The 15,159-nt window shown below is 38.5% G+C and overlaps 1 protein-coding gene across 3 annotated transcripts in view; it reads right to left on the bottom strand.

Moving 5' to 3' along the window:
- LOC125240278 (Krueppel-like factor 3) overlaps positions 1-15,159 on the bottom strand; it is a 117,099-nt gene that overhangs the window by 68,337 nt on the left and 33,603 nt on the right. For all 3 annotated transcript variants that reach the window (XM_048148142.1, XM_048148144.1, XM_048148143.1), the window contains exon 5: positions 9,046-9,130. In XM_048148142.1, coding sequence (XP_048004099.1) covers positions 9,046-9,130 — 85 coding nt within the window. The remainder of the gene's footprint in view (positions 1-9,045; positions 9,131-15,159) is intronic.

Genomic DNA, 15,159 nt, shown 5'->3' with positions numbered 1-15,159 from the left:
TACCTCCGCTTTACAAAAGACCGCAATCAAGTAGCACTAGACTTTACTCATTGTTGTGTTCCTGCCGGTGAGTAAGGCAGCCAGAGCTCAACGAGGGTGCGGTACTCCTTCCTTCCTTCCCCCTCCTTCCTTCGGTCCTTTGAGTCGTCGGCACCCAGGCCCCTTCTAAGTACAGGTTTGTACAAGTTTCTAATGAGTCGAGTCGGCAACGCACATGTGCCACTCCTTGAGTGGCAGGCGTCCATATGTAACAGTCACCGCTTTCCATCAGGCGGACCGTATGCATGTTTGCCACCTACGTGGTACAAAAAAAACTCTCGACGAATTCACCTTAAACATTAAAAACTAAATCAAAATCGATTGATTCGTTCGGGAGCTATGATGCCAGACAGACATGTCAAGCGTCAAACCTATTATTATTATAATATTTTTGCGTTGGTGGTTAAAAACAAGAAACCTCCTTCAAAACTATAATAAAACACAACTTTCTATGAAAATCGGTAAAGTGCGAGTCGGATTTCGACATTTCCATACAAAAAGGTCATGAGCGCCTGACGACATGTGATGGCAACGTATACTAGATTTGTACTTTAAAGATTTTGCGTATATTTTGGAAACTATAAGAGATAGAGCAAATAGACTTCAGATTTTGGTTGTCGGTGGCACAATTTTTTTGTTTTCGTATATATTATACACCATTTTTTGGACCTATTAGGGCAATATTATGGTCAGTGCAGTTCTAAACAGTCGTAAGCGCCTCTTTTTTAGTAGGAACTTAAGTCATTTTGGCAAATGCTTAAAATTTTTAACAATTTCTAAACAGAAATGAATTTCTTTCTACCTGTCCATGGCGCTCACAAAATTTCAAAACATTTAGTAAGTACTTGCAGCGGCAGTGAGTGAAAAATCTCAATTTGAGTTTTTTTCTCTTAAGTCCGACTTACGCTTGACTGTAGATTTCTAATAGGTTTTCCTGTAATCTACAGGTAGAGGGCTATCTCGTGTATTTTTTTGAAAATTTTACGCTAAGTAGTTTCGGAGATAAGGGGGGGAATGGTCATTTTTTGCTTATTTTCTTAAATTACTTCTAAATTACCAAAATAAAAACTATAAAAAAAATATATTTGAGATGCTTATAAAATGCTCTTTCATTTGATATGTAGCACAATATAGTTCTAATAACTTTGATTTTTAATTTTCAATTTTACCCCCAAAAGTGGCCCCTATGATTAAATTTCGTTTAATTTCATTTAATTATATTACATGTCCGTCTTTGGGCCACTTGTTTACATACGTGTGCCAAATTTCAAGTAAATCGGTTTAGTAGTTTCGGAGAAATCGGCTGTGACAGAGGGACAGACAGACACGCGAGTGATCCTATAAGGGTTCCGTTTTTCCTCTTTGAGGTACGGAACCCTAAAAATTATGTGTAAAGTGTTCGAAACGTCGGGATGAATTGTAAATTCATTATATGCGATTTAATCCGTTTCCATAGTTTTATTTCATGAGTAACTATCGCGGTAACCGAAGTCAAAGGTTTATTATTTTTTGCTTTTTAGTTTGTCCGTGTTTTGTACATACATACATACATACATACAATCACGCCTGTATCCCATAAGGGGTAGGCAGAACACATGAAACTACTAAAGCTTCAGTGCCACTCTTGGCAAATAAGGGGTTGAAAGAAAACTGTGACATTGCAGTGACAGGTTGCCAGCCTCTCGCCTACGCCACAATTTAACCCGTATCCCATAGTCGCCTTCTACGACACCCACGGGAAGAAAGGGGGTGGTGAAATTCTTAACCCGTCACCACACAGGCAATTTTAATAATTAACTTTTACTTATATACCTACAGGTTTGTACGGAAGCCTCAGTGTGCGAGACCAACTCGCACTAAGCCGGTTTTTTAATAGACGAGACCAAAAAGCTGAAATATCACGAAGTGAATGAGTATTTACCATTGCCAGTTTTTAAAACAGGAGTACGCGTACGTACCTTTTCTCCTAATAACCAAACCACAAAATTAAAATTTTGAAAAACACCCCGACATAGTGAACTGATTTTCATGAAACATGGCTAAGAACACTCCCGACTAACTCAGCTTTCAGACAAAAAAAACTTAATCAAAATTGGTTCATCCGTTCGGGAGCTACGATGCCATAGACAGACACACAAACAGACAGACACTCCAAACTTATAACACCCCGTCGTTTTTGCGTCGGGGGTTACAAATGAAAACGCTCTATCGTGGCCGTCCCGTGTGTACCAGCCTAAGACGCACTAGCGTACATGGCGTTACACGATTTAGTGCATTTAGGATACATGTACGAATTTAAAGTTATTTACCTTATCTGATGCTAGTACTTGACAAGCTTGAAGTGAACACTGTGTTGTGTCAAGTTAGCCAATTTAATGTTAGGCTTCGGTGAGAAAGTAACATGAGGAAACCGAATTAATTTCAACCGCGCATATCTAAGGCCAAAAGAAAGAATAGTTATTTGTTTTACAAGATTGCAATTTCTTGTTTTAGCGCCCGTGCCAATATTGACACCCGAGCTTATAGTACGGGGAAATTAGCTAAAATTACGGCATAATTAATGGAAGATTTTTTAAATTGGAATATGTACGTTATAGACAAAGTTATTTTTCATCAACCCTCCCCACTCCTCCCCCCTCTGCGTCACCCCTCTACCCTCCCCCTTAAAGTGCCGAAAATGCGGTTTTTCTCGATTTCTGACAAAACTGTTGAAGATACAGAAAAAGCGCGTAGGAACGAAGTAATCCTTAATAAATTTACTACAAATCATTCATTGACAGTTTGGTTCTAGCACTTATAGTTTTCGCGTGATCCATCACGAAAGTTGGTCCTTTGCTGCAATTTTCTTTAATGAATGTTAAGTTTTCGCCCAAAATGCTTACGAAATCGTCGAAATTTGTTTGATATGACTAAAATATTGTAAACTCATGACTAAAATAAAATTAAGGGGGAAAAAATCACTACCATGATGCGGAGGGTTGATGAAAAATAACTTCGGCCTATAATGTACATATTCCAATCAAAAAAAAACTTCCATTAATTATGCCAAGATTTTCATACATAACTTTCCAGGAGCAACGTACTATTATAGATACCATATAGCTTCTTTCAAATAAAGTAAAACTACCGAAATCGGTTAATATTATAAAAAATTTAACCTGAAACCCCAACATACTATACAGGTCACGCAAATTAATTAGCGAATTCACCGAGAGATGGCGCTGTACACAATAATACTCATCATTGTAGTACAATACATACTGCATACAGTCTTTAGAGTTAAATATCTAACAAACGAGATTATTTTTAACTATTGAAAGTTTGTACGGAACCCTCGGCGGGTGGCCGTTGGTCTTATAATTCTATCTATATAGATAGTAGAGGAAATTTAGGAGTTTCAACTCAAAACTTGTCAAAAATCGATGAAAACCGTGTGAAGCCCCCTAAAGTACGTGTCCAGATATTTAGAGCACCCCGCGCGTTCCGATGTATCTGGCGACTGTTCCACAATGTACATACAGGCCGTATATTGTAAGATATAAATCATGTAGCTAGTTAGATGGTTAATGCAGATTTCTTGGCCGATAAATCTACGTTCGCCCTTGTTAGAGATTTCACTAGCAGTAAGACTACACACTGGTATAAAGGCGTTCACACAATGACTTAAGAGCGTTCACATACAGACACTTTAAGGATGATCATCAAAATTATTTGGTACTTCCTGAACTCTTCTTAGGTTACACACGCTGCACTGAGAGAAAATACAACCAGTTTTCATGTTCGTTCAACAAGTTTTTTGGTTAAAATAGCGCCTACGTGCTCTTTGGTTCAAACAACAAGCTACTTGTCATTTGAATCGGCAATATATTTGAATCAACAAGTCGATTTTATAAAAACAACCTGACACATATTGTTTTAAACATACGTTTGGCTGATTCAAACGGATAAACCGCAACAAGTCGAACTTGTTAAATTTCACAATGCAAATTTCTCTCAGTGTGGCATAAAGGCGTTGACACAATGAGGTAAGGGCATTCACATACTGACGCACGTTTCGTCACTGACTCACTGATAATCATCAAAATTATTAGGTAATTCCTGAAGTCCTAGAAAGCTAAAATTTGGTATGTAACCTACCGTCAGGACAAACATAACAAAAAAACACTGGCACTTAGACTACACACTGGTATAAAAGCGTTCACACAATGACTTAAGAGTGTTCACATATCGTCATATATGAAGATTTATGGATGATCATCAAAATGATTTGGTACTTCCTGAACTAGTAGAAGGCTAAAATTTGGTATGAAACCTACCAGTACACTAATAGGTAATAATTTAAAAAAAAACACTGGCATAAGGGCGTTCACACAATGACTTAAGAGCATTCACATACAGACACATCGTCATATGAAGCTTTATCTTATACTTTTAAACGAGCAATTCTTGTATATTTATTTATTTATTTATTTATATTATATATTTATTTACACTGACGATCTCGGAAACCGCTCTAACGATTTCGCAGAAATTTGTTATGTGGGGGTTTTTGGGGGTGAAAAATCGGTCTAACTTATCCTTAGGTCCCGGAAAACGCGAATTTTCGAGTTTTCATGCGTTTTTCTTCGCGCGCCATCTCGTGTGCAGTAGTTGTACTGTTAAGACAGAATTCTTTCGGTTGATGTAAGTACTATTTATTGCAAACACTAGATGGCGACACAGGTCAAGGCTAAAACGAATAGAAAAATACACTATTTGAGTTTTTGTGGCGAAATGCGCGCCATCTCGTGTGGAGTAGTTGTGTTGTTAAGGCTGAGAATTCTTTCGCTCGATGTAGGTACTATTCATTTTTGAACTAGATGGCGACACATGTCAAGGATACGAAACAGAACCGAGCGAAGCTCGGTTGCCCAGATATTGATATTTTAAAAGCCGATTTCTGGAAGTAACTTGCAGCTTCGAGAAATACGCCCCTGTTCTGTAGAAATGGCTACAGTTGTATGAGATACCTCATAAGACCTAAATCCATACTAATTCCATATTCCATAGTAATATTATAAATGGGAAAGTGTGTGTGTCTGTTTGTTTGTCCGTCTTTCACGGCAAAACGAAGCGACGAAGTGACGTGATTTTTTTAAGGGGAGATATTTGAAAGGATGGAGAGTGACGTAGGGTACTTTTTGTCTCTTTCTAACCCCCCCACCTCCCTAAAATGAGTGGTGGAAGTTCGTATGGAGCATTCCACAATTTTCGAATTTAACGCGAGCGAAACCGCGGGTAAAAGCTAGTTTCCTATAAGGAAGTGCTAAAACGAACAACAATAATTAGTAGGAGGTAGGGCATAGCGAATGATATTCCGCTTTGTGTGGTAGGGCACAGCACAGCGGATATCGTCTCGCTCGAATCTAGAGCAGAGCCCAACTGGGGTAGTACCTCCGCCTTACAGAAGACCGCAGCCAAATAGCACTAGACCCTACTCATAGTGTTGTGTTCCTGCCGGTGAGTAAGGCTGCCAGAGCTCAACGAGGGTGCGGTGTGCTGATGACGGGAGGACTTACGGAACTAACTTGTTCCGTCTATTGTCCTTTGAGTCGTCGGCAACCCGAACCCTCCTTGGAACTTGTACACTCCTTTTTGCTGTGTACTTAACACAGCAAAAGGGAGTGTACAAGTTTCTAATGGGGTGGCAACGCGCATGTGACACTGTTTGAGTTGCAGGCGTCCATAGGTTACGGTGACCGCTTTACATCAGGCGGACCGTATACTTGTTTGCCACCAACGTAGTATAAAAAAATAATAATAATAATAAGCAAACCACTCGGCTGAGATATCTGTAAACTTTCTCCATTAAAATCTAATTGCAAATAAATTATAAACTGGGCGACGTTTAATATTGTAAAGTGAGCTACAGTATTTTGCTGTAGGCAGTCCATTTGATATGTCACGAATTGACGAGTCGAATACGGGGTGTAATTTTTATAACAGGCAATACTTTATGGGCATTTTTATATTAAATGAAAAAATGGAAAAATTTACGCTTCCGGCGGGACTTGAACCCGCATCATTTGCAATCCGTGCAAGGCTCTTAACCAATTGAGCTATGGAAGCCACGCCGGACATCGCAAATCTTTCCATGCCTTTCCTTATGTACACACGTCTTGGGGTGACGTCTAGCGCCATCTACCGACAGACTATTACATCTTGTAACGGCACTGGAGTCTCAAGTTATATTGAGAATTCACCAGTAACAATGTGCTAACCCATACTAAATTTATTTTTTCACCGTGGCTTTGAATGATCCTAAAGATTTTAAACATGCATTTTCAATTTAAAAAGAGGCAAAAAATGTATATGGCTTTTGCAATTTTTGGAGATTTCTTTTGCATACAAATGGGTGATTCTCTGTAAGGATGTTCAACAAACAGTCCCCTGGCAATGATTTTTTAAAATATTTATTTATAACATCAGAAATAGTTTGTATAATTTAATTAAGGCAAATGGGTTTTATTAAATTATACTAACTATTTGGGATTTCATTAATAAATATTTCAAAAAATCATTGCCAGGGGACTGTTTGTTGAACATCCTTACAGAGAATCACCCAAATAAGACAAGACAAGAATAAATAGTGGTGTAAACTTCAGTAATGCGTTTTTGCCCGAGTACGGCACTGGTCCCACCGCGAGCTAGTAAACTATGAGCTATCGGCTATAAAAATGAACAAAAGATAATCACTGCCGTGTAAATAAAAGAGACACGGCGATGAGCTATCAATATACGAGACAGCGGTGAGCTATCAATATCGCCGTGTCTCTTTTATTTGCACGGGATTGCTTATCTTTTGTTTGTTTTTATAGCCGATAGCTCATAGCTTACTAGTTCGCGGTGGGACCAGTGCCTAATGACGAAAAACAGTTTTAGTTAAAGATGTAGAAAGACGTTTTGCAAGCCACCATCGCGCCCGTGTACGCGTGTACTATATATATTCTATGGTAACAACTAACTCAAAATATACACTTTCTTTAAACAGAAATTAACTACAGCTTGTCAGGACGTCGCCGTTGACGGATACGTTGAGGAGGATATCGTCATCATCATCACTAGTAATCCTTTCCCCATCCCGGGTATCCTTTCTTTCTTCTTTCTTTCTTTTTACTTTTTTTTTCTTTTCTTTAGACTTATACAACCTCTTTTTATTGAATTTCGTTAACTTTAAGGGAAGATTCTTTAGATCAAATACAATTCATTTCTCTAAGAAACTAGCGTCTTAACTCTTACGGTTATCGAGTTATTAAAAAAATAAAGATAATTACTGAACACGTATGTGACAGCTTTTACCACTTCCCGATGTTATTTGTTTTGACATGTGCCGTCAATCACTTGACACTAACTTGAATGTTATTCTTAAGGGTATCTCACACTAATAAATTCATTTATTATGTATGAAAATGATGAAACATATTTTTTTGCGAATTTAACTAAAAGCGATATACAGGGTGGTTCCTGATAATGAACCTAACGACGTGTCGAATTTAACGGAAAACAAAAAAAACACGGTGTATTGACCGGGATATACGAGGGTGGTTTGATAAGTAACTTGGTTTGATATGATAAAAAAAGAATATAAGTGTTATATATATTTTATTTTTCTACGTAATCTCCCCGAAGTTCAACGCACTTATCCCAACGCTTCTGCAACTTCTCGATGCCTTCACAGAAATGGGTTTCTTCCAGGTCTTCAAAATATGCGTCTACTTCTAATACCACCTCGTCATTAGATTGAAACTTTTGGCCTGACAGAATTTTTTTGAGTTTTGGGAATAGATAATAGTCTGAAGGAGCTATGTTTGGCGAATAAGCAGGGTGCGGAAGCATTTCAAACCGTAATTCTGCCAATTTTTGTTCAACGAGACGACATGAGTGCACCGGAGCATTGTCATGGTGAAAAATGACCTTTTTTTTTGCCAACCCTGGACGTTTTTCAGCTATCGCTGCCTTTAATTGGTCCAAAAGGGACGCATAATATGCCCCTGTGATAGTTTTTCCCTTTTCAAAATAGTCTATAAAAATAATCCCTTTTGCATCCCAAAACACTGACGCCATCACTTTTCCAGCGGATGGGACGCACTTCGCCTTCTTTGGAGCCGACCCACCATGGCTAATCCATTGTCTCGACTGTTGTTTCGTCTCTGGAATATAGTGATGAATCCAGGTTTCGTCCATGGTCACAAAACGTCAAATAAACTCCGCGGGATTTTTATTAAACACCTGCAAGTTTGCAGCAGATGTTTGCATGCGGATACGCTTTTGTTCTGGAGTGAGAAGCCGCGGCACCCACCTTGCACTAAGCTTTTTCATGTGCAATTCATTATGCAAAATAAAATGTACCCGCTCCGTCGAAATGCTTGAGACTTCAGCTAACTCACGTATTTTCAATCGTCGATCAGCTAAAACTAGATCTCAGATTTTATCGATGATTTCTGGTAAAACCGCCGTTTTCGGAGCACCTGGTCGGAGTGCATCTTCAGTGCTAGTTCTACCACGCTTGAACTCATTTACCCAAAGTCAAACTGTTTCGTACGAAGGACAAGAGTCGCCCAACGTAGGAGAAATCCTTTCATGAATTTCTTTTGCCGTTTTCCCTTCCAAAAAAAAGAATTGAATCACACCACGAACTCCAATTTTCTCCATTATACCGATTTAAGTTGATAATTTTTTTCCGACAGCTGTCAAAACTAAAATTCCCGCCGACAATTACTTTGATGCCACGGATTAAATATAGTTAGTTTTCAAACTTTATGAATAAACAGAAAGTTACCACTAACGCCATCTATTAGTACCCGAAACAAGTTACATATCAAACCGCCCTCGTAGACAGTGATTACCTTTTTGATTTTTCTCGAGCTTTCAATATTTCAACGGAGTTGCATGCATCATGATCACGGAAAACTTTTTTTTTTTTGTTTTTTTTGTTTTTTGTAGTATCCTTCCTAGTTTAGGACTCACCAGGAGGCCGGCCGCGTCTCCTGGGCGTAGGGGGCCGTTTGAGACTCAGGTCTACCGGCTCCATCTGCACCGGGGGGCCGCTAGCCTGCAACAAATTGACCGTGTTATATTACATCCTGTATACTGTCACACCTCGGACACTGGCGATCAAATATATGAAAGAGGCGCGTTCCTAGCACACAGTCGAAGCTCGTGCAGGTGGACGCGTACCATGGTTGTATGAGTGAGATATGACAGGTCGACTGGTCGCGTTTTTTAATAAATCTGACATTTCACGAGCATAGCTTAAAAAAATTGGCCTTTAAAGGAGAAAATTCGGACATACAAGCAAATTTTTTGTTTGAAAGCTGAATCAGTCGGGAGTGTTCTAAGCCATGTTTGATGAAAAGTAGTCCACTAAGTTGGGGGTTTTTTCAAAATTAAAATTTTGTGTGACAAACGACTACGGAACCATAAACATGGCCCGACATGATTATTCAGTTTTTTCCCCAAATAAATACCTCCAAATCATCCGCTTGAACGAAATATTTATACGCGCCATTGCACTTTTGCAAGCATAAATATCAAATAATCCATATTATGTTAAGAGGCAAAGTAACTTTAAACCTACATAAATAACATACAGCGTGTAAGCCTTATACGGACGATAAATTAAACCAAACATAAAATTCATTTATTCAGAAGTGTTTTTGAGTTACTTTTAAATTTCACCCCATAATTCATTTTCAAAATTTTAGCAGCAATGTATACTGTCAAACATGGTGGCGATGACAACTGTCCACGAGCGTTAACGTGAGTGTGTTTGCATTACATTGCGGGTCGAATTATTATTTATGGACAAATTTTTAACCCCCGACGCAAAAACGACGGGGTGTTATAAGTTTGACGTGTCTGTCTGCCTGTGTGTGTGTCTGTCTGTGGCATCGTAGCTCCCGAACGATTTAGATTTAGTTTTTTTTGTCTGGAAGCTGAGTTAGTCGGGAGTGCTCTTAGCCATGTTTCATGAAAATCGGTCTACTATGTCGCGGTCGGGGGTTTTTTCAAAATTTTAAGTTTGTGATTAGGTTATTTAAGTTCAATTTAAAGTAAAAGTTATCTAATTACATTTCTTATGCCCTATACTTACCACCGTTAAGAGATTTGCTCGTATCAGCTTTACACGCTGTATACGAGTGTGGGTTATTTCGGTTCAGGTTCGTTTGACTCTTAAATCAAATAGAACTAGACATTATTACATCTATTACCATTTAGCGTTTAACGTAAGTAGTGATTTAAATAAACCGCTTAATATTGCAATTATTTCAATTATAATGATTTGTTAATTCCAGGGTTCGGTCAGAGGAAGCTATCAAGAATCATTAAATCATTTATTCAATTACAATTAATGTTTTTTTTTTAATTAATGCAATTACTTATGTAGAAAGTGTTGTGTGAAAAAAGCGCTGGTAGCCTAGCGGTAAGTACGTGCGACTTTCGTTCCGGAGGTCGCGGGTTCGAATTCGAACCCCGGCTCGCACCAATGAGTTTTTCGGAATTTATGTGCGAAATGTCATTTGATATTTGCCAGTCGCTTTTCGGTGAAGGAAAACATCGCGAGGAAACCGCACTAATTCCAATAAGGTCTCGTTTACCCTTCGGGTTGGAAGGTCAGATGGCAGTCGCTTTCATAAAAACTAGTGCCTACGCCAAATCTTGGGATTAGTTGTCAAAGCGGACCCCCAGGTTCCCATGAGCCGGGGCCAATGCCGGGATAACACAAGGAGGTGGATGACTTATGTAGAAAGTGTTCTGGTGTTTCGGGTGTCCATAGGCGGCAGTGATCGCTTACACCTGTCTGCTCGTTTGCCTCCTATCCCATAATAATAACCTAACCACAAAATTAAAATTGTGTAAAAACCCCCGACCGCGACACAGTAGACCGATTTTCATAAAACATGGCTAAGAACACTCCCGACTAACTCAGCTTTCAAACAAAAAAAACGAACTCGAAATCGGTTCATCCGTTCGGGAGCTACGATGCCACAGACAGACAACACAAACAGACAGACAGACAGACACGTCAAACTTATAACACCCCGTCGTTTTTGCGTCGGGGGTTAAAAATAGATTTGGAAAGTATACTCTGTCAAACAAGTCTGTCAGTAAATAAGAACAAAGACTAACCTAACCACAAAATTAAAATTTTGAAAAAACCCCCGACCGCGACCTAATGGACCGATTTTCATGTAACATGGCTAAGAACACTCCCGACTAACTCAGCTTTCAAACAAAAAAAAACTAACTCGAAATCGGTTCATCCGTTCGGGAGCTACGATGCCACAGACAGACAACACACACAGACAGACATACAAACAAACAGACAGACAGACAGACACGTCAAACTTATAACACCCCGTCGTTTTTGCGTCGGGGGTTAAAAATAGATTTGGAAAGTATACTCTGTCAAACAAGTCTGTCAGTAAATAAGAACAAAGAAAACTATATGCATCCTTTTCTTTAGGGTGCTAGAGAAAAGGATACCTATAGTTTTCTTAGTTCTTATTTACTGACAGACTTGTTTGACAGAGTATATTATCAGTATTATTGGTTCACTATTGCCTTGCAGAAACTTTTATCGCATAAGGTCACACGGGTGACGGGGCTAAAGCAAGTGTGAGGTTAAAGCGACTAATTGATTTTTTTCATATTCTACTGATTTTGGTAAGACGTGCCATCTGTCGAAGACTAGAGAAATTATTGCTTTTTAGGGTTCCGTAGTCAACTAGGAACCCTTATAGTTTCGCCATGTCTGTCCGTCCGTCCGTCCGTCCGCGGATAGTCTCAGTGACCGTTAGCACTTACAAAGCTGAAATTTGGTACCAATATGTATATCAATCACGCCGACAAAGTGGTAAAATAAAAAATGGGAAAAAAAATGTTTTTTTTTAGGGTATCCCCCCCCCCCTCCCTACATGTAAAGTGAGGACTGTTTTTAGGGTTCCGTACCTCAAAAGGAAAAAACGGAACCCTTATAGGATCACTTTGTTGTCCGTCTGTCCGTCCGTCCGTCCGTCTGTCAAGACCCTTTTTCTCAGGAACGCGTGGAGGTATGAAGCTGAAATTTATATCAATTACTCAGGTCTACTGTCCCTTGAAGCTGTGAAAAAATCAAACTTCTAAGCCAACGCAATCAAAAGATACAGCCGTTTATGCCGCAAATTTTCGACACTTGCAAGGGAATCAAAACCTACAGGGTGCTTCCCGTGAACTCAGAATCTTGAAATTTGGTACGAAGCAACGTCTTATAGCATAGATAAAGGAAAAATTACGAAAACCATAAATTTTTAGTTACATCACATAATATATTTTTTTTTAATAATTGTAAACCTTGCAGGTTTGTACGGAACCCTCGGTGCGCGAGTCCGACTCGCACTTGGCCGGTTTTTAGGGTTCCGTAGCCAAAATGGCAAAAACGGAACCCTTATAGTTTCGTCATGTCCGTCTGTCCGTCTGTCCGTCTGTCCGTCTGTCCGTCTGTCACAGCCGATTTACTCGGAAACTATAAGTACTACAGTGATGAAATTTGATGGGAATATGTGTTGTATGAACCGCTACAAAATTATGACACTAAATAGTAAAAAAAAGAATTGGGGGTGGGGCCCCCCATACATGTAACTGAGGGATGAAAATTTTTTTTCGATGTACATACCCGTGTGGGGTATCAATGGAAAGGTCTTTTAAAATGATATAAAGTTTTCTAAAAAACATTTTTCTTAAAGTGAACGGTTTTTGAGATATCAGCTCTCAAAGTCGTAAAAAGTATGTCCCCCCCCCCTCTATTTTTATAACTACGGGGTATAAAATTCTAAAAAAAATAGAGGTGATGCATGCTAATTAACTCTTTCAACGATTTTTGGTTTGATCAAAGTATCTCTTATAGTTTTTGAGATAGGTTGATTTAACTGTAATTTTGGTTTGCTGCTACGGAACCCTTTGTGCGCGAGCCCGACTCGCACTTGGCCGGTTTTTTTTTTCAATCTAACTCCAACGTGTGATATATTGTTGGATAGGTATTTAAAAATGAATAAGGGTTTACTAAAATCGTTTTTTGATTATTTTCGGATATTATCGCTTTTAAAGGAAAAAAAGTGTGTTCCCCCCCCCCTTTAACTTTTGAAACATATGTTTAAAAAATATGAAAAAAATCACAAATGTAGAACTTTATAAATACTTTCTAGGAAAATTGTTTTGAACTTGATAGGTTCAGTAGTTTTTGAGAAAAATACGGAAAACTACGGAACCCTACACTGAGCGTGGCTCGACACGCTCTTGGCCGGTTTTTTCATATGAAGTGTAAATGGCGCCCCTGAGTAGATTACTGTTGTACTCACAGAGCATTTTTTGCCAGCCGATATTTTCGAGCAACGCGTTGAAATGTCATTTGTTTTGTTTTGTGCCGAAAAAAATATTTCAGGTGGTTTCCAGCTAATTTGCAAGTTCATTCTAGTAAAAAGACAAAACGTAAGCACTTTTGATAATTCAATTCAATTCAAAATATCTTTATTCATGTAGGCCTAATTACAAGCTCTTATGAATAGTTCATTACATATACATTATGATCTTAATCTAACCTATATGTTTAAGCGCTATGTCTTAGAATTCTCATTTTATTGATACAGTTACATTAACCTCAATGTTTTGTGTAAATGGGTGATTGCAACTATTTCTGCAGTCACAATAGCCCCACATTATTTGTATGAAAAATATACACTAGTGAAGCTTCGCGTCGATATCACTGTCGATATTAATTCGATACGTGCATTTCAATTACTTGATTGCATAACATGATTTACCTGTCTGTGACGTATTTTTTAACCCCCGACGCAACGACGCAAAAACGACGGGGTGTTCTAAGTTTGACGTTTCTGTCTGTCTGTTTGTCTGTCTGAGTTAGTCGGGAGTGTTCTAAGCCATGTTTCATGAAAATCGGTTCACTATGTCGCGGTCGGGGTTTATTTCAAAATTGTAATTTTGTGGTTAGGTTATTTTCTTAACGTTTTATAAATTAAACGCCCGAAATATAAATAACTATGACATCTTTATTAAGGAAATTTCGCTTAATATGATAGCTAACGGGATGTCCTATCATCGGCTTACGGGACACCCTGTATATTACATTGACCACAAGATTAATTATTTATCCGTGGACAAACAAATGAAAAACACCACTTCCTGTTAAACATCATAATTATTTGCCATGCTTATTATTGCATAAAACATCCATAATTATGATGATTTGTTTCAATAACCGCTTGGAAATGCAGTAATGGATGACATTATGCCGCGTGTGCAAAAACTATGTGGTTTTAGCAACAGTGTGGGGTGTGATAAGATATTCTGTTACATATTTATAATGTCGTTTATCGTCAGGTGAGAATACGTTGGCAGGCCTACGTCAATCGCTCGCGGTCGCGCGTTAAGACGATACGGTAGGGATCAATTCTCCATACAAACGCTCTCGACTATTTCCTCCCTGGTTTTTGAAGATAGAGTAATGATTTTTTCAACACAGATTGTTATTATTTTTATCTGTGTCGGACCGTTTTGATTTTTTTGATATTATGCTTTTAAAAGACTCTAGAGCCAATCAAAAATTTCCAAAAACGGCCTTCTTCATTGTGGTGCAAAAAAAAGGTGTGATACTCAAGATTGGTAACAATTAACCAAAAAAGCTAAACGGTCCGACATAGATTATTTCATTGTTATTCAGATTCTCAAATTTCGTTCTGATTGATTAAGTTTTGAAGGAGGAAAGAGTCGAGAGCGGAACCTCGATTTTAAAGATTTTTTTGAAATATCTTTTGACTGAGTTGTTCTTAATGGACAATTTTTTTTCGATAAATCTAGTTAATAACACTTGTATATTTAACTAAAATTCCCAAGTTGAAAGGGGGGCTCCTTTCCATTTTAGCATTTTTGCTACCGTATCCTCTTAAGTACCTACCTACACGCTAGCCGTTCATTCGAATGAACAAGTGGCCGAGGTGCGCCACGCGCCTTTTCCTGTGTAGTCGTGTGGCACATACCTACTATTCTTCTGAGTTTTACGTAGTAACTTGTTAGTATTAGTTAAAT

The sequence above is a fragment of the Leguminivora glycinivorella genome, chromosome 27, assembly GCF_023078275.1.
Source record: "Leguminivora glycinivorella isolate SPB_JAAS2020 chromosome 27, LegGlyc_1.1, whole genome shotgun sequence".
In the NCBI taxonomy this organism is placed as follows: Eukaryota; Metazoa; Arthropoda; class Insecta; order Lepidoptera; family Tortricidae; genus Leguminivora; species Leguminivora glycinivorella.
The sequence above is the reverse complement of the archived record's forward strand: the minus strand, read 5'-3'. Positions and strand labels throughout refer to the sequence as shown.